This window comes from Symphalangus syndactylus, chromosome 2 (genome assembly GCF_028878055.3).
Source record: "Symphalangus syndactylus isolate Jambi chromosome 2, NHGRI_mSymSyn1-v2.1_pri, whole genome shotgun sequence".
NCBI lineage: Eukaryota > Metazoa > Chordata > Mammalia > Primates > Hylobatidae > Symphalangus > Symphalangus syndactylus.
Window position 1 is genome coordinate 34,966,960 of NC_072424.2, and position 25,047 is coordinate 34,992,006.

At 52.5% G+C, this 25,047-nt stretch overlaps 1 protein-coding gene across 5 annotated transcripts in view; it reads left to right on the top strand.

The window, feature by feature from the left end:
- SH3PXD2A (SH3 and PX domains 2A) overlaps positions 1-24,031 on the top strand; it is a 258,622-nt gene extending 234,591 nt beyond the window's left edge. For all 5 annotated transcript variants that reach the window (XM_055250078.2, XM_055250094.2, XM_055250086.2 and 2 more), the window contains 5 exons: positions 2,996-3,113; positions 7,070-7,407; positions 8,632-8,681; positions 12,157-12,276; positions 14,290-24,031. In XM_055250078.2, coding sequence (XP_055106053.2) covers positions 2,996-3,113; positions 7,070-7,407; positions 8,632-8,681; positions 12,157-12,276; positions 14,290-16,263 — 2,600 coding nt within the window. In that variant the 3' untranslated portion in view covers positions 16,264-24,031. The remainder of the gene's footprint in view (positions 1-2,995; positions 3,114-7,069; positions 7,408-8,631; positions 8,682-12,156; positions 12,277-14,289) is intronic.
- Positions 24,032-25,047: the final 1,016 nt, after the last annotated feature.

Here is a 25,047-nt window from a genome sequence, read left to right on the forward strand (position 1 = left end):
CCACTGTCTCCTGGTGGCGTGGTCAGTGCTCACAGCTCCAGTGCTTCCCAGAAGCCCTGAGGATCCCACTGGAGCTCACAGCCTCCCTTCCCGCAACCCCATTTCCGACGGGACAGCTCTTCCCAAGACCCTGACCACCCTGAATCACGCAGCTGCCCGCTGAGGCCATGTCCGTCTGTCTGGGCCTTCTCTTGTCTGGCGCCCCCAGATGGGGTTTGTGGCCCAAGCAAGTCTCTCTTCCTTGGGACACCTGTGAGTTGGAAGGCCTGAGACCCACAAGGCCTGTGTCCACATGGAAAGTCCATGCCTCTGCCATCTGAGCCAACTGGGTGGAAACCCAGGAGCTGGGAAGACCTGGTCTGCCTGCCTAGCCCTGCCAGAGAAGAGGGCTCTGGGTTCCCATCCCTGCAACCTGTGCAGTGACCGGGGCAGGACAAGCCTCCCATCCAGGAGCTCTCACCAGCAGCACGTGAACTCCTGGACATCTGTGGTTGCTGCAGCCCCAGGGCCCCCAAGAACCTTTTGCAGGAGCAGCTCAACTTTACCAGCCAGAACTGATATCCCTGGTTCTGCTCCCACCCCCAAGAGGTCAGGAGAAAGCCTGAGCGTACATGGCCCACAGGATTCTGTCTTCCACGCACCCCGGGAGGCTGTGAAGGCTGGGGCTGGGCCCTAGTCGCCCAGGAGGCTGAGCCCACATGATGGTCTAGACCTTGTTCTCTGCCATGAAGCAGGGCAGGGCTCCTCTGATCTTCCCACGAGAAGGGCTGTCATTTTTCCCTGCAAATGCAACCTTGCCTAGGAAAACCTTAATGATGGCTTCCTGCTCGAACCACAGACTTTTAAAAATAGCCCAGCTGAACAAAGGCAAAATGTGGAGCCCAGGCCTCGCCTCATCCTAACCTCAGAATCGTGGATTCCCGGAGCCTGGCGCTGCCCCTCTGGCCGCCGCTGGGCCGGGATTTGCCATGCCTTACTGGAAAATGGAGCAGAACCAGAAGCAGGCAGGAGAGCGGAGAGAGTTGGACTGTGGAGCCCTGAACTTCTCAAAGGGCCGAGTCAGAATCTGGCTGGGCAGGGTTCTCAGGCCGCCTTGGCAGCAGTCCGAAGCATGGCTGGGTTGGAATCTGAAAGCCTCCAGGAGTAAGGCCCTCCCTGAGTCGATGCTGACCAAGTTCTGCAGCAGAGAAGGGCGTGCTGAAAAATCCTGCAGGCTCCCATGGGTCATCAACCTCCTCCTGCTTTTGGGCAGCCGTTTGAATTTGGCTAGTAGCCCATCAGTTCTGTCCTCACAGCCTGGCAGGGCAGCCACAACCACCCGCAAAGGGAGCTGCTATCTCGGCTTAGCACAGGGCTGCAGACAGGGCCCTGATAATCCAGGGGAGAGTGGACAGATGGCCCTCCCACAGCTGGGGGTTGGGGTGGCCGCTGCCTCCCACCCCCATGGCCACCAGTCTTAGGCAGGCTGCCCGTCAGCGTCCAGCCAAGGAGCCCAGGGGGTGGCTGTCACAGCTGGAAGCCAGGAGGGGTGGGTGTCCCAGAGACCAGAGGCCAGCAGTCTGCTCCAGCATCCTGCTGTTTTGAGCGCACAGCGCTTCCCATCAGTACCCTTGCTCAGCCTTGCCTGGTCGTGATGCAGTCAACAGTCTCTCGCTGTCTGCCAGGCACTGTCTCAACCCCTGGGGAGCACCCACGCCAGAGAGGACAACATTGGCTCGGGGTGACCCTTTGGAAGGGCATGGCCAGATTGCTACTTCCTCCTCCTGTCTCAGCTCCTGTTCCCCCAGGAGTGAGGTGGGGTGAGGTGGGGAGTGTTCCACCCTAAGCAGTCCTCTATGGAGTGTCTCAGCCAGGAGGCAGGGACTCTTTAGCCAGCCAGCTAGGAGCAGAGCCACGGAGTACTCAGCTCTGGGGTCTACCTATCAGGGGCTTCCTGGGACAGGGAGAGCTGAACCCCAGCAGGCATGGAAGAAACACCTTCCTGGAAGCCTGATCAAGGACCCAAGCGGGAGGCATCTAGGCCTCCTGCCAGGAGAGAGGCTGACAGAAACCAGGGGAGGCACTGTGGCGCCCCACTCTCCCCACACCTGCCCTCCCAAGCCTTCCTGAGAGTCTACAAGGCACTTCTTTCCCAGCACCTCAGGAAGACCTTGAGCAAGACCCTGAAGTGACATCTTTGAAAATAGAGCAGGCTGCCCTCCAGAGGGGTTGGGCCTTGGCTGCGTGGTTGGCACAGCATGTTCTCCTGCAGAAGCCGCTTGGGCGAACTGGCCCAATAAGGGCCCCAGGGTGCTGCCTGATTGTGCTGTGCTTGGTGTTTCCAAGCTCATTTGGCCATCGAACCCTTGTCTTAACACATATAACCACTCCCATCAGACCTGGGTTCCATAGACTCCTCTTGGGAGATTACACGACCAGGTGTCAATGGATGAACTGGGTGCTCAGGGAAGGCTTCACCAAGGAGGTGTCCCTAGAACCTCTGAAGGTCAGACAGAGGAAGGATGCAAGAGGCTGAGCTGGGGGCAGGGAGACGAGAGTTCATCTGGGACACAGATGGAAACGGCACATTTCAAGGAGAGGCGGTATGCCATGGGGCCTCAAGGCATGCAAGGACACCTCATGAGGGGCCGGCTTCTCCTAATCCTGCCCTCGGCCCAGCAAGCTTCTGAGCCCTGTGGACTCCAAGGTCCCAGCAGCCTGGCTGCCATTATCAGGCTGGGAGGGCCGACTCCCCACTCCCAGGGCCTTGCCTGACAACCTGGGTCCTGGCTGGCTTTGGCACACACTGGGAGCAGCAGTGACCCCTGCTCCCATGGTCTCCCTGCTGCCACCTCTGGGGTCTGGTCCTTCCCTCCCCTGGAGAAGCCAGAGCTGACCCAGTGCACCTTCTTGGCAAGCAGCTGAGCAAAAGCCAGGCCAGGGCAGGAGGAGGGGACAGGAAGCAGGACCTGCACCCTGACCTCAAATAATCTTGCTTTCTTGCTCCCACCCCCAGAGGAGAAGTATGTCACCGTGCAGCCTTACACCAGCCAAAGCAAGGACGAGATTGGCTTTGAGAAGGGCGTCACAGTGGAGGTGATCCGGAAGAATCTGGAAGGCTGGTGGTATATCAGGTAGGGAACCCTTACATGTATGAACGAGATGCCTCTCGCCCACCTGGGCCCCGGGCAGAGTGCAAAGTGGCCGTGGCCACCTGACGGCAGGTAGATAATGATAGCTTTGTGCCCACAGCACAGGGCTGGGCTGCTGCACCTCTGCACAGCTGAATAGCTCAACCACAGAGTGCTCATCTTGCAAATTTTCTCCTGGGATGCGTAAAGCAGAGCTTGAGCCACAGCCAGCGGGGCACAGAGGCCCCGGCTCAGCTTGCAGGCTGTGGTGCAGTCCCTTCCCACGTATCTGCCAAGAGAGTTCAGCACATCTGAATTTGGTTTTGTGTGTCCGGCCTTGGCTGCTTGGTCTGCTCCGCAGCTAGCGCTGCCTGGAGCACTGGCGTCCGCAGGCCTTGCTGAGGTCCCAACAGGCAACCTCTGCTGCCCAGGCTCAGTACTCAGGGAGGTGGGCTGGGGGCGGGGGCAGGCGCAGATGCAGGTCTCTTGCAGCCACATCCCTGGTGGATGGGGACTGGCTGTCCAATCTGCAGGGCTGGCTGCAAGGGCTGGAGCAGAAGTCAGGCCTCGGCTCAGGCCATTGGAGGCTTCTTCCTTCTCTTGCCGCCCCCTCTCCCAGGCCTAATCACAGTTCCCAGCCTAGAATCCTATTGAATGGTGTGGGTAGGGAAGTGGGGTCTTTCCTGACCTTCTGGAAGCAAACAATCGCGTGGGTTTCACTCACCATTACCTGGCCAAGACCACCCTTCCAGGACCCCTGCTCTCAAGAAATGCTCCAGGAGACTTGATCTCAGTAAGTGCTTTTGGTGCCCTTGAAACTGGCTCACCTGTGATGACTTTGCCCACCTTCTCTCTTCTCTGCCAGTTACCCAGCTGACAGGGATAGTCCTATATCCTTGGGCTCTGGGGACCCCAGACCCACTGTGGGCAGGACATGCATTCTAGGTGGTCTCCCACAGAGAGGACAGGATTGTGCAGTGGCACCAATGTGCCCCAGGCGATGTGAGTACTCATGGGACAGTTGCTCAGAACATGGTACAACATGATGGCATTAAAGGCTAGTCCATGCTGAGGTCACTGGCCATATGGAGATTGCACCTTAGTCTGACCTGATGGAACATGGCTCCATGGCACGCACTGCAGCCCCCGCCCCACCCTGGAGCCCTGGTACATATCAGTCAGGAGAGCTGAGATGTCCCTTTCTGTCCCTTTGGGCGGGATGGGACTGTGCATCTGGACATGTGTTGTCCAAAGCCACTGCCCCTAGACTTTTATGTTCTCTGAGCAATGGAAACTAGAGCCAACCCAATAATCCACCAGCCATGAGTTGGACATGGGAAAGCCAGGAAACATTCTGGCAGGCTGGTGGCCTAGCTCACTTGCCTGGAGCTTATCTACAAGGCTGCTTTATTATTATTTTTTAGTTTTCTAAAATGACCAACAAAGTCACTCTGAGCTGCTTCTAGTCCGCTCCTGTCCCCATGGCCTAGTCTTACAGCCAGCAGGAGCTTGGACTGAGAAAACCCAGCTGAAAAGATTCCACCTTAAAAAGGCTGCCAGACAGCCCCTTAAATATGCCATTTCCCAACATTCCAGGCTCTACGTTGATCCTCATTTCCTGTCTTTCTTCTCCTCCCCCAACCCCTGCACACACACACACACACACACACACACACACACACACACAACCTCGCACTCTCTCCATCGCGCCCTTTCCAGCTTGCTTCCCGCTGGAGTCATTTCATTCTCCAGAGCTGGAAAGCAGATGCGAGCAGAGCTGGACCCAGACACACATAAGCACTCCTGATTCCCTTGCATTTCTCCTCCTGGAATCTAATTTTACCCATGTAGCGCTGAAGGAACACAAATAGGAGCACTCGGGGCCCTAAGCAGGCCTGACCGTCACCTCCATGAGCCCCCTCTCCCCATAGCTCTACAGTGTCCCTGTAGAAAAACCGTCAATGAGGGCCAGTGGGCTCATCTTTGTCTTTTCTCTGAGATGCAAGAGCACCAGGCTCTGGGCCAGATGCTGCTAAGCGCTCACTGTGTGACCCCCTTGCTTTTCTGAGCCGTAGTTGTTGGCTCACATAAGATTAGGTATTTTTACTCGTTGCTCCCATCCACCCTTAAAATTCTGTGCTTCTGTTTGCACCCATTGCATCAGGGAGCCAAGACAGGCCCCTGACTCCTACCTACATGTTAACTCACCTCTGCCTCCCAATCCCTGGGGAGGTGAGCTTGGCTCAGCCTGCCTGCACGTTTTTGTGACATGAACGTAAGAAGCCACCTCCTACCTGAGCTTTCTTGCAAAGCTCAGACATGTTGATAAGAACTTCAGCTTTCATATTCCTTTTCTCCCACCTAATGAGTGCCCAAGAACAAGGTCAGATCAGGAAGACAGGGGGTGTGTTCAGACATCTGGTGTGGAGGAGCCATTCCAAAGAGCCATATGTGTCCCAGGGAGCAGATGGGGACATTGCAACCCAGACTTGGGGGCACTGGCCAGCGACTACTGGACCAGGAAGTGAAGTCTCCATGGGTTTGGGTGAAAACTCAACACCACGAGGAAAAAAGGAAAAGCTTGTTTTCAGAAGTCATCGAATCACCAGAAATTAAGTCAGCCCTATCATTTGCCTTTTGCCTTTGTTTATGAGCTTTTGGTTTTGTTTCCTTTTGTTTTGTTTTTGTTTTGCTTTGGTTTTAGTTTTATCTAGTCATGTGCTTTTGTCTTTTCACTTATGGTTTCTGCTTTTGGAGCCCCACTTAGATTTTCTCAACCCCCAACATTATGTCAATCTTCTATTTTTTAATTCTGCTATAGGGTATAAAGCCAGTGTCTGTCTTACTTGTTTTTCCTAACTGGGTCATCAGTTTTCCCCAAATCACTTATTACATTTTTGGAGATAGGGTCTGTCTCCCAGAGTGGAGTGCAGTGGCATGATCATAGCTCACTGTAGCTTCAAACTCCTGGGCTCAAGCAATCCTCCCACCTTGGCCTCCCAAGTACCTGGGACTACAGGTATGCGCCATCACACCCAGCTAATTTAAAAAAAAAATTTTTTTTTGGTAGACATGAGATCTTGCTATGCAGCCCAGCCTGGCCTTAAACGATCCTCCTGCCTCAGCTTCCCAAAGTGCTGTAATGACAGGTGTGAGCCACCTCGCCCAGCCCCAAATCACTTATTGAATAATGCATCTTTGTTCCACTACAGTAAATTTAGCCTGGTTTGTGAACTTGGTCTGTGACAGTCTATAGAGGATCCACCTACTCTCCCCGCAGTGGCACCACAGCTCTCCCATTCAGTCATCTGGCATGGAGGAGCCATTCCAACTAAGATGTTGGAGACATCTTAGTTGATCTCAACGTGTCTGTCCTTCTGGGTACATTTTTAGCAGCAACTCTACCCCTGCATCTTGCAAAAGAGACACAAACTGAGCTCCAGGGAAGGGACTTGTGCAAGGTACCACAGACTAGAACTCAGACTGCCTGACTCTCACCTTCTGGAGTCAATTCCCTCTCTAATAATACCTCCCCTCCCTACAGACCATTTACCTCTACATACCACATCCACACCTTCTCATTTCTTATCTCTCTAATTATCCTCAACTGACTCGGAAGTAGCAGGCCATTATGAAGTCCTCCTTTGGGCAATCCAAAAGTTGATAAATCTGATCCCAAGCTCCCACGTTTGCCTGACTTTGCAGAGCATGAGAGCCCACCCCAAGAGGGATCAGGCAAAGAAAAAGGAACACGGAGAGGGGGCAGTGGGAATTGGTGTTCTGGGTGTCTCTTCCACCTACCGTCGGTGCCATTTCTCTTCAGAGTAGTGGGATTGCCAAGCCTTGCAGAACATGGTAGGGAAGGCACCACTGGGCAAGGCCAGATGGATCCTAGGGCCTGGGAGTGGGGTGTGAGGTCAGAGTGCTCTAACGATAGCACATCCCGCTCCTCCCCACAGATACCTGGGCAAAGAGGGCTGGGCGCCAGCATCCTACCTGAAGAAGGCCAAGGATGACCTGCCAACCCGGAAGAAGAACCTGGCCGGCCCAGTGGAGATCATCGGGAACATCATGGAGATCAGCAACCTGCTGAACAAGAAGGCATCTGGGGACAAGGAAACTCCACCAGCTGAAGGCGAGGGCCACGAGGCCCCCATTGCCAAGAAGGAGATCAGCCTGCCCATCCTCTGCAATGCCTCCAATGGCAGCACCGTGGGCGTTCCTGACAGGACTGTCTCCAGGCTGGCCCAGGGCTCTCCAGCTGTGGCCAGGATTGCCCCTCAGCGGGCCCAGATCAGTAAGAGCCTCGCTGACCTCTAGGTCCTCACTGCAAAGCTCCTTAGAGAATGGGCATGGGTGCCATGAAAGCCAGGGGGGTGCACAGGACCCTCATGGCGTTTTCCTCCTGGGCTACAGACTGGCCTTTGACCCTCACTCTGTCAACTTGTGTCATGCTCATCACAGGAGTGGAGAAGGCAGAGGAGTTTGATGACTCAACTGCTCCCAGCTGCTCCACGGAAGCTAAATCACATGAGGATGTGGGTGGTAGCGTTCCCTCCTTCTCTAGTGGCGAGCCAGCAATGGTCACTCTACAGATACATGCGTTCCAAGAGCAAGAAATGTTTTCTTTTCCTTATGGTAAAGGCTTTATAAATCAAGATAGATGATGTATAGCTGACTTCTTAAAAAAATCAAAAAAACACATTTCCCTGGACTGTTGAATGTGGGTGCTATATGCAGGGCTGCCCTGTGGAGTGACAGTCTGTAGAGAAACGTCTTTCTGGGCCTTAGCAGCTCCTTCCCTATGACTTTCCACTGGTTACTGGAAACCTAAGAGACTTGGGAGCTAAGGTTTTACCACTGTACACAGGCAGTTTCAACAGTGCGTTCTTCGAGAATCACCTTCATTTCTCAGGAGACTCCGGGCAGTCTGGCACCCTCCATCTCTGGCCCAATGATGCCTTTTGTTGAGGCTTAAAACTTCTGTGTTATAGGAGACTAGCTTTTGTTTGTGTCCAGCCATTCTTAAAATCTGGAGGAAAGCTGTTTCTTTAGTTTAGCTCCACTGGGTTAAGTTAGCTCTTGTGCCTGAAATCTTTTAGGGAACCAGCTGGGAAACAGTTATTGGGCACCTCCTCTTGCCTGGCATTATGCTACCTTCTATGGATTTAATAGTAAGCAAAAAATAGACATGGTCTCTGCTCCTAACTTTGAAAATCTGATAAATCTATACACCCGTTACCCTGAAAAATGCCCACATAGCTGCACATTTTGAAAAGCGCATATAATTTTAGAGGGTTTGTAGATCCCTTGGAAGTACAGCCAAGGTAAAGGTCTATAGTTCCCCTTGAAAAAACCAACCACAGTGCCCACAGTGACTTAGAGTGTCAAGTCCTTCATAAAGGCTGAGCAAAAGCATGAACTTGAAGGATCAGGAGTTAGTTTCACCTAGGGAAGGCAGATATGGGCACTGTTGCCCATCGTCTGACTAGGATTTCTGAAGCCGTGTCTCTTCCTCTAGGCTCCCCGAACCTACGGACAAGACCTCCACCACGCAGAGAATCCAGCCTGGTATGTGTACTGAATTTATTCTCCCCTTTCCTTCCTTTTCTGTGGATGCACTATAGCCACCCAATCAATTGGCTATCTTGCGGCAGAGCCTCTTGATCCAGGGCTTTTCCAGAGCCCTGCTGGGGCTTCTAGTTTTGTGGGGCGAGGGGCAGGGAGGGAAGTCTACAGATCCCAGCCTTCCTGGGGGCCTGGCTGGACAGTTTATAATCGGAAACACACTGCACTCCAAAGCTAAATAAATCCATCCCAGCCACTGCATTGGCAGACATAAACATTTAGACTGCCGGGCAAAAGTGTCCAGCCAGGGCATTGCCAGGGGCTGGAAATGGGGCTGCTGCCCATGCTAGCCTGGAAGCCTTTCAGCTTTCCCTGGTCAAGAATGCCCAGTGGAGGTGGTGGATGGCAGAGTCTGGGAGGGCAGAGGGCAGATCAGTGAACGTCTTCCAGGGAGAAGTGTGAGTTGCAAGCACTGGCTCAGGCCCCAGCTTCAAGAGGTTAACACTGCCAGGGTCCCTGGCTCATGTGGGTGGGGTTTCCTGGTGTCCAGACCCTCGGGCAGGTAGATACACTTCAGGGGCCAGGGCTTGGGGTGCCTGTGATGCTGGTGGCAGGCTGACAGCCCTGGAACAAAGAACTGTTAGTAGACGCAGTGGGATGTAGTGGAAAGAGTGGGTCTTCAAGTGCCAGGCATGGATTCGGATTCCACTTCTGACACTTAGAGGTGGAGAGACTGTAGGTAAGCCAGTTGCCCTCTACAAGCTTCGGTGCCCTTATTTGTCAGACGGGACAGTACTAGCCATCTCTTAGGGCTGTTGTAAGGATGAAATGAAATGATGTATGTCGGGGGCTGGCAAACGGGTTTCCATCTCCTGTGTCAGCTCTTGCCTGCTTGGTAGTACTACCTGGTGCACTGGGTTAAGGAGGATTCTGAAGTCACATCTGGGCTTACCAACAAGAGTTACTGTGGTCAGTGACATCAGCCCTGGCTAGGGGAGATGGCACCAGTCTATGGAAGAGTAGGCCCTCCATAAAAATATGGTTTTTAAAGATTTCATTCCTGGAGATGAGACCTTCCTTGCCTTGGCCATGGACCCCAGTGGAGTTTCTCTTTTTCCTCCTGAGTTTTACACACCCAAACACTGAATTCTCCCTCTCAACCATCTCTCCTAGCCACGGCTAATTATTTTCAGGCAGACTTGATTTTGGCAAGAATAGGGTAATTCCTTCCACACTTACCAAATGCGGGGATTGCTGAGGCAGGGCTGCTGTTTCCAGTTAGGCCCAGCTGCATCCCACCTGGCCAGAGATGTGGCCTGGGCCGAGCCTGGGCTGTGTCTGCTCACATGCACGGCTGCACAGCCAGGCCCTGGGGCCAGGAAAGGTGGCAGATTCTCAATCAATCCCTCAAAACCAGCTTCCTCCCACCCCTCACTCACTCTGCCCCAGCTCAGTTTCAACTGGTGGGGTTAGGACATGCAGAGCCTTGAAGGATGAGGAAGGCTGAGAAGAAGAGAAGTTCAGAAGGAGTGCTGAGCTCCGGCTTCTATTTATTGAGCTCTCCCTATGGCCCTCGCTGGGCCCAAAGTGATGTATGTTATCTCAGGGATCCTCTTCAGGATGCTGATATTAGTTCCATTTTACAGATGAGAGAACTGAAGTTCAGAGAGGTCAAGGGCTTTGCCCAGGACCACACAGCTGGTAAATTGCTTTGATTGGAGTCTAGCCCCAAGGTTGAGGTCTTTCCAGGTCTTCCTGCTACACCAAGCTTCTTCCCGTTTCCTCGTCCCTCCCACCTTTTTTCCCAATTGCTTTATTTGAACCCCTTTGCATGAGGGAGGACATAAATAGCGGGGTACAAAGTCCATTTTAGCTGAGTAGAGACAAGACCATTGAAGCAAAAATGTACAATCCACAAGGGCAGGGGGTTGTCCATTCGGTTTCCTAGTGGGCGCTCCGTGCCTTAGACCAGTGTCTGGCACCCAGTAGACACACAACAAACAGTTGTTCAATGAATGGGTGAGGCTCACAAACCATGGGCCAAAGCCAGCTTCTAAATGTCCTTGATTGTCATGCTTAGATGCTTCTGTGCCAGTGTCTGAAAAGCATTGAGGATCTCCAATGAGTTCTACCCTGCCCACAGAATATTGCAAGTTTATTTAGTGCTTGCCTGCCTATCTGGCCTTGTCATGATGACCAGCCAAAAACTTTGCTCACTCAACCGCACTGCCTTCTTACACACCCACCCCAGACTAGAGACCACTGTGCTACGTTGCCTTGCCTGTGCTGTCGGAAGTCTCACCTGCAGCCCTTACCCCTAGACTCCAGGACAGTGGCTTTCCTTCCTCTCCCACAGGGCAGTGTGCAAGGGCTTTGTTAGAATGATTTCTCTGCTTTTTCTTTCTTTCTTTCTTTTTTTTTTTCTTTCCAGAGACAGAGTCTTACTCTGTCACTCAGGCTGGAGTGCAGTGGTCTGTTCATAGCTCACTGCAGCCTCGAACTCCTGGGCTCACGCTATTTCCCTGCCTCAGCCTCCCAAGTAGCTGGGACCACAAGTGCATAACACCATGTCCACCTAATTTTTGTGTGTGTGGTAGAAATGAGGTCTCACTATTTGCCCAGGCTGATCTCAAACTCCTGGCCTCAAGCAGTCTTCCCACCTGGGCTTCCCAAAGCACTACGATTACAGGAGATTTCTCTGCTTTTTAATTTTCATTTTGAGATTCAGCTATTGAGGCATCTGAAAACTTGACCTCCAGAGATGTAAGATTAGAAATTACTGTATTAATAATGAGCATTTTGTGCTGGGCACAGTGGCTTATGCCTGTAATCCCAGCAGTTTGGGAGGCTGAGGCAGGAGGATTGCTTGAGGCCAGGAGTTTGAGACCAGGCAAAACCCTGTCTCTAGTTTTTTTCTTTCTCTCTCTTTTTTTTTTTTTTTTTTTTTTTTTTTTTTTTTTTTTTTTTTTAGCAAATTATTCCAGATCCTAAGAGAGCCCATCTCTACCAAAAAAAAAAAAAAAAAATTAACCAGGTGTGGTGGTGTGTGCCTGTAGTCCCAGCTACTGGGGAGGCTGAGGCGGGAGGATCACTTGAGCCCAGGAGATGGAGGCTGCAGTGAGCTCTGATTACTCCACTGCACTCTAGCCTGGGTCCCAAAGCAAGACCCTATGTCATAGTAATGATGATGATAATAATGATGATGATGATGATGATAGTAATAGTAATGTGAACATTTTGATAGCTCAGACAAGTCTTCCGTGAATCCTGAGTATTATTAGAAAGCCTCATCAGAGCAGTCCCCTGGCAATATATACCCTGAGACTCCCATGATAGATACGTACTCAGGCCAGCTGCTGTCCAGCTGGTGTAAACGGTCATCCGCACCCCCCTGGGGACTGAGTGGGGAACCAACCCTTGGCCAAGTTACTCTTCTGATTTAGGCGGGTTTTGCCCACTGTGTGTTCCTTAACCTTAGGGGTTCCAACTGCCAAAGCCACCAGAGCCTCCTTCTGTTGAGGTGGAGTACTACACCATTGCCGAATTCCAGTCGTGCATTTCCGATGGCATCAGCTTTCGGGGTGGACAGAAGGCAGAGGTAAGCCTCGGGCCATGAGGCCGAGGGTTTTAACTCATCATGGTGGAAGACCTACTGCATTTCCCATTTTAGGCCTTGATACTAAGACTCCTGAGGGGCGGGTGGGCAGGCAGGAAAGGTACAGAAACGAGCCCCACAAAGATGAGCATCTGTCTGGCGCTGGCCAGTGCCACGGTCTAGACTAGATTCCAGCTCTCACGCTCCACCCTGAGCTCACAAGGCTTGTCTCACAACATTTCCCATAGCATGTGCAGGAGCTTGTGACGGGGGGGCCTTGAAACAAAGGGCTTCTGTGGTCAAATGAGCTTGCAGGACAGTAGATTAAACAAAATCCAACCCATTTGTTGTTTTAATTGCAAGGCTTCCCAGAGCCTAGGATACAAGGATGTCACTGGCAGTGTCACCTACAAGGGATCTAGAATAGGCAGCATTGCCCAACCCCACAAGCTTCCTCTCCCAGGAACATCTCAGGGCCAGGATCCTGCAGAACCCACATCAGGAAGTGTTGTTAGGAGGATGTGGACCAGGCAGGTAGACTGAGATACTGGGGACCTGGGCTCTGGCCAAGTCCACACCACATGACCCCTGGCCTTTGATGCGGTCACTTCTCCCACCCGCCACCCCCAACTTTAAGCATTTCTCTCTGCAAAACAGGATGATAGATCCTGGGATGCCCCTCCACCTGCCAAGCATGACTTCCAGCATTCATGCCACTCTATTTTGTGGCTGGGGCTGAGCATGGTATTCCTGGCAGCAGAGAAGAGCTGTAACTCAGTCAATTCTCTGAGTGTCTTTGTGTAGTAATTGAGTTAACTCCATCTAATACAAGTGAACCTGTCAGACTCATTGGGCAGTCTCTGCCTCTAAAGCGGTGACGTTCCCAATGTGAATGTTTTAAATCACATGCCTGGAACTTGGGAACTAAATTTCCAAGAAAAATCATTCTCTCTGTGCTGAGGTTTCCAGGAGAGTCTGTAAAGAGCATAATGTGGCAGAACTGTCAGGCTCAGGAGCCACCTGTGCTTGAACTGTAGGTACAGGGCTGGGGCAGGGTGAAGGGCAGAATGTAGAACCCAAAGAAGGAGAAAATCTTTCTCTTCTGGTGGGGGATGCAGAGGACTGGTCTCTTCTTGCCTTTGCATTCTTCACCTTTCCCTCCCTCCTTGGCCCTCTTCCCATAGTGCCAGTGTTTTCACACTACCCCTTCCCCACCCCAGGACCTTTTCCTCCAGGAGTGTCCCACAATCCCCAATTATCTGCCCTTTATGTTCCCCAGTCCAAATGGACCCCAGCACAACCAGCAGCCACACTTTTGGCCATTGGTTGATCTCCAAAAGTTAAGGAAGAAGCTCCTTAAACCAGTTTATACTAACATGGAAATGACTGAAAGCCCCCTGCCCTTCCTACAGGAAACCATTCAACCCAAAGAAATCTCTTCAGCTAGCGGGATTTCAGTGGGATTCCAGTAAAATGGCCACAGTGGGTGGACCCTGGGGAGAGGCTCTGCAGAGAGGCTCTGGCCTCGGGCCTGTACCTCCCAGGTCACTTTATCTGTGTCTTCCCATTCTCTTCTGATCCTACAGACCCTTTCAAGGACCTCAAAGGGAGGACCTAGCAACATCGAGGGTATGAGGAGGGAAGGGGCAGCAGAAGGGCAGTGTTTTCTTCATATGTGTCCTTAGTCTATTGGCAGGATTGTAGGGACTAGGAACAGTGCAGTTTAGGGGGAGGCAGAGTGGGCCAGCTCAGCCAGCTGTTAGCACAGACGTGGAGGACCAGGGAGGGAACTTGGCAAGCGGGAACCCGCCAACCATGAGATGATAGAGACCTAGGTTTGAATTCTGGTGCATTATTTACTATGTTGGGTCTTGGGCCACTTACTCAGTGGCTCGGTTTATTATCTGTAAAATGGAGATAATTTATCCCAGAGCCAAAGTATGATACTCCTACCTTGGGATGTCATAGGGTTCCAGATCCTCCCAACTCACTGGCTTGTCTGCACTCATCCCCCAGGTCATTGATAAGAACTCAGGTGGCTGGTGGTACGTGCAGATCGGTGAGAAGGAGGGCTGGGCCCCCGCATCATACATCGATAAGCGCAAGAAGCCCAACCTGAGCCGCCGCACAAGCACGCTGACCCGGCCCAAGGTGCCCCCACCAGCACCCCCCAGCAAGCCCAAGGAGGCCGAGGAGGGCCCTACGGGGGCTAGTGAGAGCCAGGACTCCCCGCGGAAGCTCAAGTACGAGGAGCCTGAGTATGACATCCCTGCATTCGGCTTTGACTCAGAGCCTGAGCTGAGCGAGGAGCCTGTGGAGGACAGAGCCTCAGGGGAGAGGCGGCCTGCCCAGCCCCACCGGCCCTCGCCGGCGTCTTCTCTGCAGCGGGCCCGCTTCAAGGTGGGTGAGTCTTCAGAGGATGTGGCCCTAGAAGAGGAGACCATCTATGAGAATGAGGGCTTCCGGCCATATGCAGAGGACACCCTGTCAGCCAGAGGCTCCTCCGGGGACAGCGACTCCCCAGGCAGCTCCTCGCTGTCCCTGGCCAGGAAAAACTCCCCCAAATCAGGCTCCCCCAAGTCATCATCACTCCTAAAGCTCAAAGCAGAGAAGAATGCCCAGGCAGAACTGGGGAAGAACCACTCCTCAGCCTCCTTTTCCTCATCTATCACCATCAACACCACTTGCTGCTCCTCCTCTTCCTCCTCCTCCTCTTCCTTGTCCAAAACCAGTGGTGACCTGAAGCCCCGCTCTGCTTCGGACGCAGGCATCCGCGGCACTCCCAAGGTCAGGGCAAAGAAGGATGCTGATGCGAACACTGGGCTGACCTCCTGTGCCCGAGCCAAGCCATCGGTCCGGCCCAAGCCGTTCCTGAACCGAGCAGAGTCGCAGAGCCAAGAGAAGATGGACATCAGCACTTTACGGCGCCAGCTGAGACCCACGGGCCAGCTCCGTGGAGGGCTCAAGGGCTCCAAGAGTGAGGATTTGGAGCTGCCCCCGCAGACGGCCTCCGAGGCTCCCAGTGAGGGGTCTAGGAGAGGCTCGTCCGACCTCATCACCCTCCCAGCCACCATTCCCCCGTGTCCCACCAAGAAGGAAGGGGAAGGGCCAGCCACCTCGTACATGACATGCAGTGCCTACCAGAAGGTCCAGGACTCAGAGATCAGCTTCCCTGCGGGCGTGGAGGTGCAGGTGCTGGAGAAGCAGGAGAGCGGGTGGTGGTACGTGAGGTTTGGGGAGCTAGAGGGCTGGGCCCCTTCCCACTATTTGGTGCTGGATGAGAATGAGCAACCTGACCCCTCTGGCAAAGAGCTGGACACAGTGCCCGCCAAGGGCAGGCAGAACGAAGGCAAGTCAGACAGCCTGGAGAAGATCGAGAGGCGCGTCCAAGCACTGAACACCGTCAACCAGAGCAAGAAGGCCACGCCCCCCATCCCCTCCAAACCTCCCGGGGGCTTCAGCAAGACCTCAGGCACTCCAGCGGTGAAGATGAGGAACGGAGTGCGGCAGGTGGCGGTCAGGCCCCAGTCGGTGTTTGTGTCCCCGCCACCCAAGGACAACAACCTGTCCTGCGCCCTGCGGAGGAATGAGTCACTCACGGCCACTGATGGCCTTCGAGGTGTCCGACGGAACTCCTCCTTTAGCGCTGCTCGCTCTGCTGCCGCCGAGGCCAAGGGCCGCCTGGCCGAACGGGCCGCCAGCCAGGGTTCAGACTCACCCCTGCTGCCCGCCCAGCGCAACGGCATCCCTGTGTCCCCCGTGCGCCCCAAGCCCATTGAGAAGTCTCAGTTCATCCACAATAACCTCAAAGACGTGTACGTCTCTATCGCAGACTACGAGGGCGATGAGGAGACAGCAGGCTTCCAGGAGGGGGTGTCCATGGAGGTTCTGGAGAGGAACCCTAATGGCTGGTGGTACTGCCAGATCCTGGATGGTGTGAAGCCCTTCAAAGGCTGGGTGCCTTCCAACTACCTTGAGAAAAAGAACTAGCAGAGGGCCTGGGCTCTTCCAGCCTCAGTGTGCCTCTCTGGCCGCCCACTGGATGAGCGGTGAGACGAACAAAAGGGAAAGGAAAAAATGGGAGGGGTGGGGGGTGGACAACATTCAACATTGCAGAATGGGTGACCTCAAAGATGCCCCCTCTCCAAGCCATCCCACAGCTGGAAGGTAGGGGATGGGGGTGCCCACACTTAGTAAGGAAGGGAATGGACCAGGGAGTCCCAGGCCTGGGACCCAGGGCCAAGAAAGCTGAGATCCCCTGTGCACCGTAGGGACTTCACCAATGGATTACATGCCATCCGGGACAGGCCATGTGGGAGACCCCAGTTGTGCCTTTGCTGCAGATCTGGAAAAGACATGGTCATGGGGGCCTCCAGTGTCCTGCCCCTGCTTGGCCCGGTTTTGATTGCTGGCATCTTGCCACCCCAGGTAGCCCTGGTATTGTCCTAAGCTGTATTTGTGAATTGTGCTGGTTTCCTGGGCATTGCCACTGCGTACCACAGGTGGGTACATTAGAAGCCACCACTGGCTTTGGGGCTTAGGGGTGTCTTCTGAGCTCAAGCCTGCTTCTGGGCCAGGCCATTGTCACTGTTGAAGAAAAAGCAGTTCCCAGGTGCCAGCAAGGACCATCTTTCATAACTTGTCACTGTCTTGGCCTTGAGAAGAGAGCCTGCTCTCCGCGGGGCACCCCATGGAGGACACAGTACCAGAGTTTACAAAGAGGGTGGGGGAAGCCACCGGTCTCTCTCTTCCTAATCTGCACAGACTATTTTGGGTATTTCCGGGTGGGCAGTTCCTTTGCATGTTTCGGGAGAGGTTCGTAGATTTGGGGCTTATATGTCAGGCCTTTGGTTTGCGTCTTATTTTAGGGGTTGTTTGGGGGCCTGGGTGGTCGGCCTCACATGGGAAGGGGATGGGTAGTGGATGGGGTTTCTGTTGTATCTTGTGGGCGGGTGATTTTGCTTTTGTTTTTGTTTCACATTCTTCCCCCTCCACAAGCCAAAGTCGTTTCATTTGGTTTCCACTGTGTGGACTGTGCTGGAGCTTGGCGCCTGCCAGAAAAATTTGGGGCTAGGCAAGCCCCAGGTTGCAGACATGGTGAAGCAGAGAAACTGTTCTTCTGGTTCCTGCACAACCTCAGAGGGGCAAAAACCCTCCCCAGGAAGGAGGAGGGTGTTCAGGAGCCAGACTTTTGGAGAGAAGGCAGCTCCCAGCCTGCTGGGTGACCGCCATTCTGCGTGTGTTCCCCAGCTGGGCAGGGCTGGAAGCCTTACGTATGAAGCGTGGAGAAGCAGCCATTGTCCCCACTATGGGCAGAGGGGGGACCCGGCTGGCCCCTTAGGTCAGACTGGAGCCAACACCGCCAGCCGCCCCCTCTGGCCTGCTGGCAATGCCACAGGTGCCCAAGAAGATGGAGGATCCCTGTGCCAGGAGCCAACCTGGTCTTCCCGAGGGGCAGTGCCCCAGTGAAGACAGAAGCGAGAGAATAAAGTTCCCTGTAGGTCCTCTGTCACCTTTGGGTTGTGTTTTTCAATTGTTGACATTTCAAAGGGGACCCTCCAGAAGCCCAGCCGGCTTCCCCCAAGGACTCCCCCTTCGCTGGGAGTGGATTTCCACATGTGCCTTTGATTTCGGACAGATCGGGCCTCACAGCCACCGATTCAGCTGCCAGGGTCCCTGGACTGGGGGTTGGTGTTTTCTATAGAGGAGGAAAGGCCCTCCCTCACCCTGCTCCCCACCCAGGCAGGGCAGCATGGGACCCAGTGTCTCAGTGCCTTCAAAACCCACCCCCACCCCTACCCTACCACACCCCATCCCAGAGGCCTTGCCTGGGCAACCCTAAGCCCCTGTCCCTCACCATACACTGAGGCCTGGCAGCTAAAGCAAATGGCTTGTGTTCTTTGTCGAAGGCCTGGTGAGATGATTGTTTTGTTTCCTTTTGTTTTGTGAGTTTGCTTAAAATTGAAATTAGTTATTTTCTTCTGCTGGACAGTATTAAATAGAGCAGGATGTTGAGTTAATCTGCTAGATTGCAGTACTAATGGTAGTGGTTTAGTGTCTTCATATTAATATTATTTGTACTTATTTGAACAATAATGATAAAGAAGTGGTTCATTATTTTTTAATTAATGCACTTTAAATAAGGTAGAATGGAAAAAACCCAGAGAACAAAGTGCATTACTTAAAGATGCAGTATATACTTTTCTCATTTTTAAACAGCACATATTTATTAAGAGAAAAAAAGTAATTTATGACTATTTAAAATAAAATTTAAAAGTAGAGTGACTGTCAGGTAAAGAACCTTCAATGTAGCTATCTTCCAGGGGGAGGGCCCTGCAGCCTCGCTCCTCAGATGTCTGCACTGAGCCAGTTCAGTCACTAGTGCGCCAGCCAGGCCAGGAGGGAGTGCAGAGCATGTCTGCCAAGCACAGAGCATCTCAGTTGGACTGGACCACAGTGCTCCCCAGAGCCTGCCTTTCCTGCCCTTCCCCACCACCTGCACTGCCCCCCACATTCTCCCAGGCCCCCCAAGGACCCCCTCTCCTTGATCCCCAGTGCTGTAAGTGATAGAGGAGTCATTAAAAGGCAGGACTGAAAGAGACCTCAGAGGTCTCTATCCCATCCCTCCCTGTTACTGTGGCCCAAGGACAGGAAACAACTTTTCCAAAATCCCACAGCTAGTTAGTGGCAGATCGCCCCACTACATTAATCCCGTGCTCCTCCTCACCACCATTATAGTTTATTGTGTGGTCATGTTTACATTGTGACATCCAGCCCCAAGGATGGCTGGGAGTTTGCTCAGGCATCCAGGAAAAATGGGGAATGCTGCCATCTGGTGACAGCATGTAGATTTGGGCAGTGAACAGGGATTGCCATGCCCCAGTCTTCACACCTCGCCCCCTCACCCCCTAACTCACAGCACAAACCCTGCAAACCCAAAGAGAATATTAATACTTGAAGCAAGAAGGGTGCATGCCAGTCCTTCTCCGGCATGGCCAGGGGGTACCAGGCCTTGTGTGCCTGGACTCCTAGCCCTAGCCAGGGCGAGAGGGCCTTTCCCTTGAGCTACTGAGCTGCTTTGTGATGCTGAAGGATACTGCCGGCAGCAGGCAGAGGAGGGAGGGGGCCTAGGGCTCTGACCCATCTGGAAGAAAACCAGATCGGACTAAAAAAGGAAAAAGAAAAACAAAATCTCCGCAGTGTCCAAACCTAGTTTCCCATGAGTTGCGATTGAAAATGTGAAATGACACTGTATTGCTGTATACTGCAACTTTAACCATAATGAGCCCTTCTGAGGTCATTATTGAGGTTCATATAATGCCCGAAGATTCAGCATTTGGTGCTTTGTTTTCCTTTCCGTTTCAAGACCTTTTTCTTATTTCAAGGGGAAAAAATGTCATCTCCCCCCACCTCATCCCTCTTTGTGACAGCAGGCCTGGCTGTGTTGCCCCTCTCCTCCTCGCTATTCTCACCAGGCCATGGGACTTTGGGGGCAGCGAGAGAGAGCTGGAAAGGGGCAACCCTGAGCAGCAGGTGTGCCCCATGCCCTGTGGGTTTCCCCTGTGTCCAGTGACTGTAGACGGGCTATCTTGCCAGGCCTCAGCCCCGTCTACCCCAAGCCTGGCCCCAAAGGTTTCTCTTTCTTCCTCCTTGATTTTCCATCTTGACGAAGGCATTATATAGAATCATTTTAATCACTTTCAGATGTTAGAGCAGCATATTTTACAGGCATTTATATCCATTGCTTTCCTCAGCAAGGCATGTTACTACTTTTATCATCTAAGGAAAAAAGACAAGGGAATTTCAGTCAGGCATTATTTTCCTATTACTAGTGTTTGCAGAATAGGTATAGGACTATTTAAGTTTAGACCTTGGTTTGGTAGTTTTTGTTTTTAATAAGGGGAAAAAGATAAAATAACCCCTATTTTTCCTGTGATTGTATTTAACTAATATATTATTTCTTTAAGGTTACTCACTTCCCCTACCCCTCCAAATACCTTGCATTCTCAATCAAAAATGGAAACAATCTGAGAGACAGGAAAAGTGCAATATTACCAAGATGATGGATGCCAGGGCTCGTTGGGGACAATGGAGGGAATACCAGTGGCGCTCAGAGAGCAAGAGGCAGGGAGCGGGGTGCTGAAGGAATCCTAGCTGTGGAACAGGTGGGTGGGTTGGTGGAGTTTGATCTTGTAGTGTTCTCCTCTCCCCCCCTCCTTGGGAAGATGATAGGGGCCCCTGCCAGATCCACCCAGAAGAAAGGGATTCAGGCATGGGGCCCTTGACCTCTGGGCCCCAGTCCCTGGAGCAGAGGCAGGCCCTCGGGAGCTGTTCCTTGTATTGATTTCTGTTGTGGTGCAGCCAGCTGCTCAGCGAGACCTGGCCTAAAAATGACTCCCAGCAGCCCTCTCTCACCCCAGTGTCCTGATGTTTGGGCTGTGATCCTTCTGATGTATGTTTGAATCTTTCTAAAACTGGGTGCCTTCAGTTCAGTTTCTAGGCAGGAAGCCTAGAAGTCACCAGATCTTTTGGGGGGATGTAAGAACCTTGAGCCGCGCACACCCTGGTGAGACACCAATTCCCACAAGCCTGCAGCAGGGCCTGGGGCTGAGCCTGGGCTGCCCATTCGTCTCAGCGACTTCAGCCTGAGGAGTGAGCCCTGCCTGGGCTCCACACCCAGACAGTCCGTACAAATTCTGCTCCGGGAAGAGTCGGGGTCTATTCAAGTTTCTCTGCAGACAGAACTTCCCACAACAGGTACCAATCTGGCCTCCTTCCTCAGCACTGGTAGAGAAAGCAACAGAATGGGAAGTTTCCTCTGGGTTCGAGCCTCAGCACTCTGCCCCTCAAGGTGACAGGGACGTCCCTGTGGCTTGTTCCCTCCACCACCAGTACTGTATGCTTGCTGCTCCAACCCCCTTTTTGGTGAATTTCTGCACAGACACAGATCTCTGTGCCCTGTGCGGGTCTCTCCCTTGGTGTATATCCATCTACATATTCAGTCTTTGAGAATCTCAATGCAGAGCTCTCTGGGAAGAGAACTGTCCACATTGCTAAATAATTAAGATTCCCTCACTTTTTTGAGGGCCATGTGTTGAGAATGTGTGCGTGTGTGTGTGTGTGTGCGTGCGTGTCTGTGTATGCAAGTATTGGTAACTTCCCACTTGAACTAAATAACATGGGGTTAGAGAAAAAAAAAAAAATACCAGGCAAGCTGTCTCCATTGAACAAGTCCTTGGCAATGGGCAGGTCCCAAGGGACTCACAGCTTCTGGCAACAAGTGTGTGTGTCATTCACACACGTCATTCTGGCTGGAGAGTGCAATGTGTCTTTTTTTTTTTTTTTTTGTAATTATTTTATTAAGTATTTAGTTGGAAATTTCACACTGGCATTAACAGGTCTAGCATAAGCGGCCTAGGCAGTCTTCCCAGGCTCCAAAATGAAGATGTGCAAAAGAGATGCCACTGGGTGTAGAAACACTGAGTTGGTCCAGTGAGGTCACCCCCTGCAGATGTGTCATCGAGCAGGCTGACTCCCACCCCTCAGCCATGCCATGGGTATGAGAAGCCCCTTATAATAAAAGCTGCCAGCCTTTTCGTCCTTGTTTCAGAGGGTGGGTCAGGTGGTTGGAGTGAGAACTTGCTCACGGTGCACCCAACAAGACCTGCAGGTGCATATAAGTTTAGTCCCAACTGCAGGGCCAGACCGAACACTTCCTGGGAAGTGTGTGGAGGGCTCTGCTAGACCTTCCTGAGTTTCTGGCTAAATCATCAGCCCTGTTTGGTGCAGTCTCATGTCTCTGGTTCCCAAGCTGCATGATCAGAGCCAGTAAGAAGACAGGATCAGTGACCCACAGCTTTGGGGAAAAACAGCCCCACTGTTAACTTCCCTCCTGCAAACCTGGGTCCCCAGGCCATAAGGTGGGCACACTGGTGCTTACAGACTGGGTGGAGGGCCCTACCTTCCAAGGCCTTGATCCCAGCCTGACTATAAGGTTGGGATTAGCATGCAATCCCCCTTCCCCAATCCTGTCTTTTTAAAATCTCAAGTTTGCACTTAACCTTGACAATCAGCACTCTCTCCTCTCCAGTCCTAGAACTCAGTGGCCTTAGAGAATGGGGTCCCCTGCACTGAAGGTCCCTGCCTTGCTCCCAGTTCCATCCTGGCCAATAGGCTGAGCCTCAAGAGGTGAAAGAGAAAAAGGGAGGGAGGGAGGAAGAATTATTTAGAACAAAAGGATGGCTCGAGCACGTTAGAGGCAAGTGAGAGGCACGTTGGTGAGAAGAGCATGTGCATGTTTGGGGTAGCTGGGGCCTACTGTCCCTTCATTAGGGAAGGAGGCTTCCAGAAGAGGATGTCTTCTAGAAAGAAAAATTGTGTGAAGGCTGAAAAGGGGTTTGGAGTTTTGTCTTTGTTGATTAGAAAGAAGGAAGAAGTCAGCTCTGAGTGTTTCAGGAAGAAGAGAGCAGGTAGAAAGGGAATTTAGTGATTTAACACCCAAGGGTCCAGCCACAGCAGGTTGGAAAATCCTCCGAATTTGGCCACAGAAGCTGGCTAGGAAAAAACTGCCACTAACTGGGCCACACGCTGGGTCCCCATCAGTTCTCAATGAATGGTCATTGATTTACTTAGCAGAGAGGAGAAGTCACCAGCCACAAACCAATTTTTGAGCTTGCAGGCCCTGATTCCAGAATATATGCATCCAGCTCCCAGGTTCTCAGCTGGTTTTGCCCACTTCCCTTTGACTGTCCAATCCAAAGCTAGTCTCTCAAGTTGTATGGCTCAAAGATCAGTGACCACAATGGGTCATACAGTAGGGACCCACCTCCACAAATTAGAACCAGGGTTCAGACTCCATTGGGCACATCTGGGAGGAAGGCAACCTCCTTTGTCGTCCTGTTGGTACCAGTCATTCTCAAGTATCTCTGACACCTGTGGTGGTTCAGTTTGCTGAGCCTGCCACCTGGTATGAATTAGACTGGGTGTGATGAACATTCATCCATGGATATACCCTGCCATTTTGCAGTGCCTTTTAACCAAGGCACACTCCCCATAAGAGTTTACTGCAGAGAAAGAACAGCAAAACAGCCACCCTCCTTGAATTTACAACTCATTATCTGCAACAGGTTTTCTTTAAATCCAAGACACAGGATGGGAAATGGGTTTCCCGGCCAGGTACTCAGAGGTCTGCAGGAAGTGACTCCCGGGCAAGGCAGACTTCGGTAATCCCTGAAGCGTGAGCATGTGGACTGCATGGCTGGGTGGGGACTGGTGGATGTCTCTGGAGCTCCAGAACCTTGAAGAATTCCTCATGGAATTCCCCTCCCAGCTCTTAGTGGGCTCTGTGGGGTCAGGAGGAGCCTTTCCTCCAGGTTTTCCTTCTTTCCTCCTCAGCAGAGAAACTGGAGAAAGGACATTAAATTCAGTGCAGTCAATTTGAGTGCTGAAATATTTCCAGAATCAATGGTGGTGCTAAACTATCTCCATGTTTCTAACATTTTTAATAGTGGAGTTGGTTTGTTTTTAATCTCAACACAAAAATGCAGTACCCTTGGGGAAGGGACCAGCCCCTTGGCCTGCCACTTTCTAGGTGTCCTTTATCACTTTGACGGGACTCTTTGGTCTGCAGAAAATGCTGTCTTGGCATGCTTCTAGACTGTAAGATTTGGGTTTTGTTTTGTATTTTGTTTATGTTTACATGCATCTTATATTTCCCTGAAAACTAAATAAAGTTTTGGGCCTTTTTAACCGAACAGAATCACCTCTTAATTCTCCCTGTCACCAAAAAAACCATCCAGCTGAATAGCAAATGTCCCGTTATCCCAAATTGCAAGGTGGACTTCAGGATCCCAGGGCCCTCTGAAAGAAAGGACACTGGAGGGTGGGGGCAGGTAGGTAAGCTCTCGCTTTTTTTTTTTTTTTTAACAGGGTCTCACCCTGTCACCCAGGCTGGAGTGCAGTAGCATGATCATAGGTCACTGCAACCTCGACCTCCCAGACTCAAGCGATCCTCCCACCTCAGCCTTCTGAGTAGTTGGGACTACAGGCGCACCACCATGCCCAGATGATTTTTCTATTATTTGTAGAGACAGGTTCTTGCTATGTTGCCAAGGCTGGTCTCAAGTTCCTGGGCTCAAGCAATCCTCCTGCCTCAGCCTCCCAAAGTGCTGGGATTACAGACATGAGCCAGCTCTCACTCTTGGTGAGAACCGTGGTCCAGCTCCTCCAGCCTCTTCCCCACTTTTGGGAGGCTTTCTGGGCAGTGGCCATGGCTTTGAAAGATGCAGATCTTGGGGCCAAGGACCCACATACAGCAGGCCTAGCTGGCTCCTTAGCATGGCCCCCCAACCCTCTCCTGCTTTTGCTGGACCCCAGTAAGCAGGACCAGGTAGCCCTGATGCAAGGAACAGGACATGGCTGTGCAAGGCCATGCAGAGGCTGGGTAGCCTGAGCATCCTCCCGGGAATAAGGTGGGCAGGCAGGTATCCCACGTGCCTCTGAGGCCTGGTGCTGCCAAACGAGCTCAATTCCAACACTGTGCCTAGACCTTGGGGCCAGTCTGGCTGCCTCCTCCCCACCACCCCTCTCCCCTCAGCCTTCCCCACCACTCAGAACACTTCCCTAAAGGACTCTATCCAGAGGCCTCCCTTTTCTCCTCAGTGGCACCACCCATTTGGTATAGGCCTCTGCACCCACCAGTGGGAACACAGCTGAGCTCCCTCCAGATGTGGGGGTCTGAGCCTGGGGAGAGGGGTGGAAGCCTTGTTCCTGGGG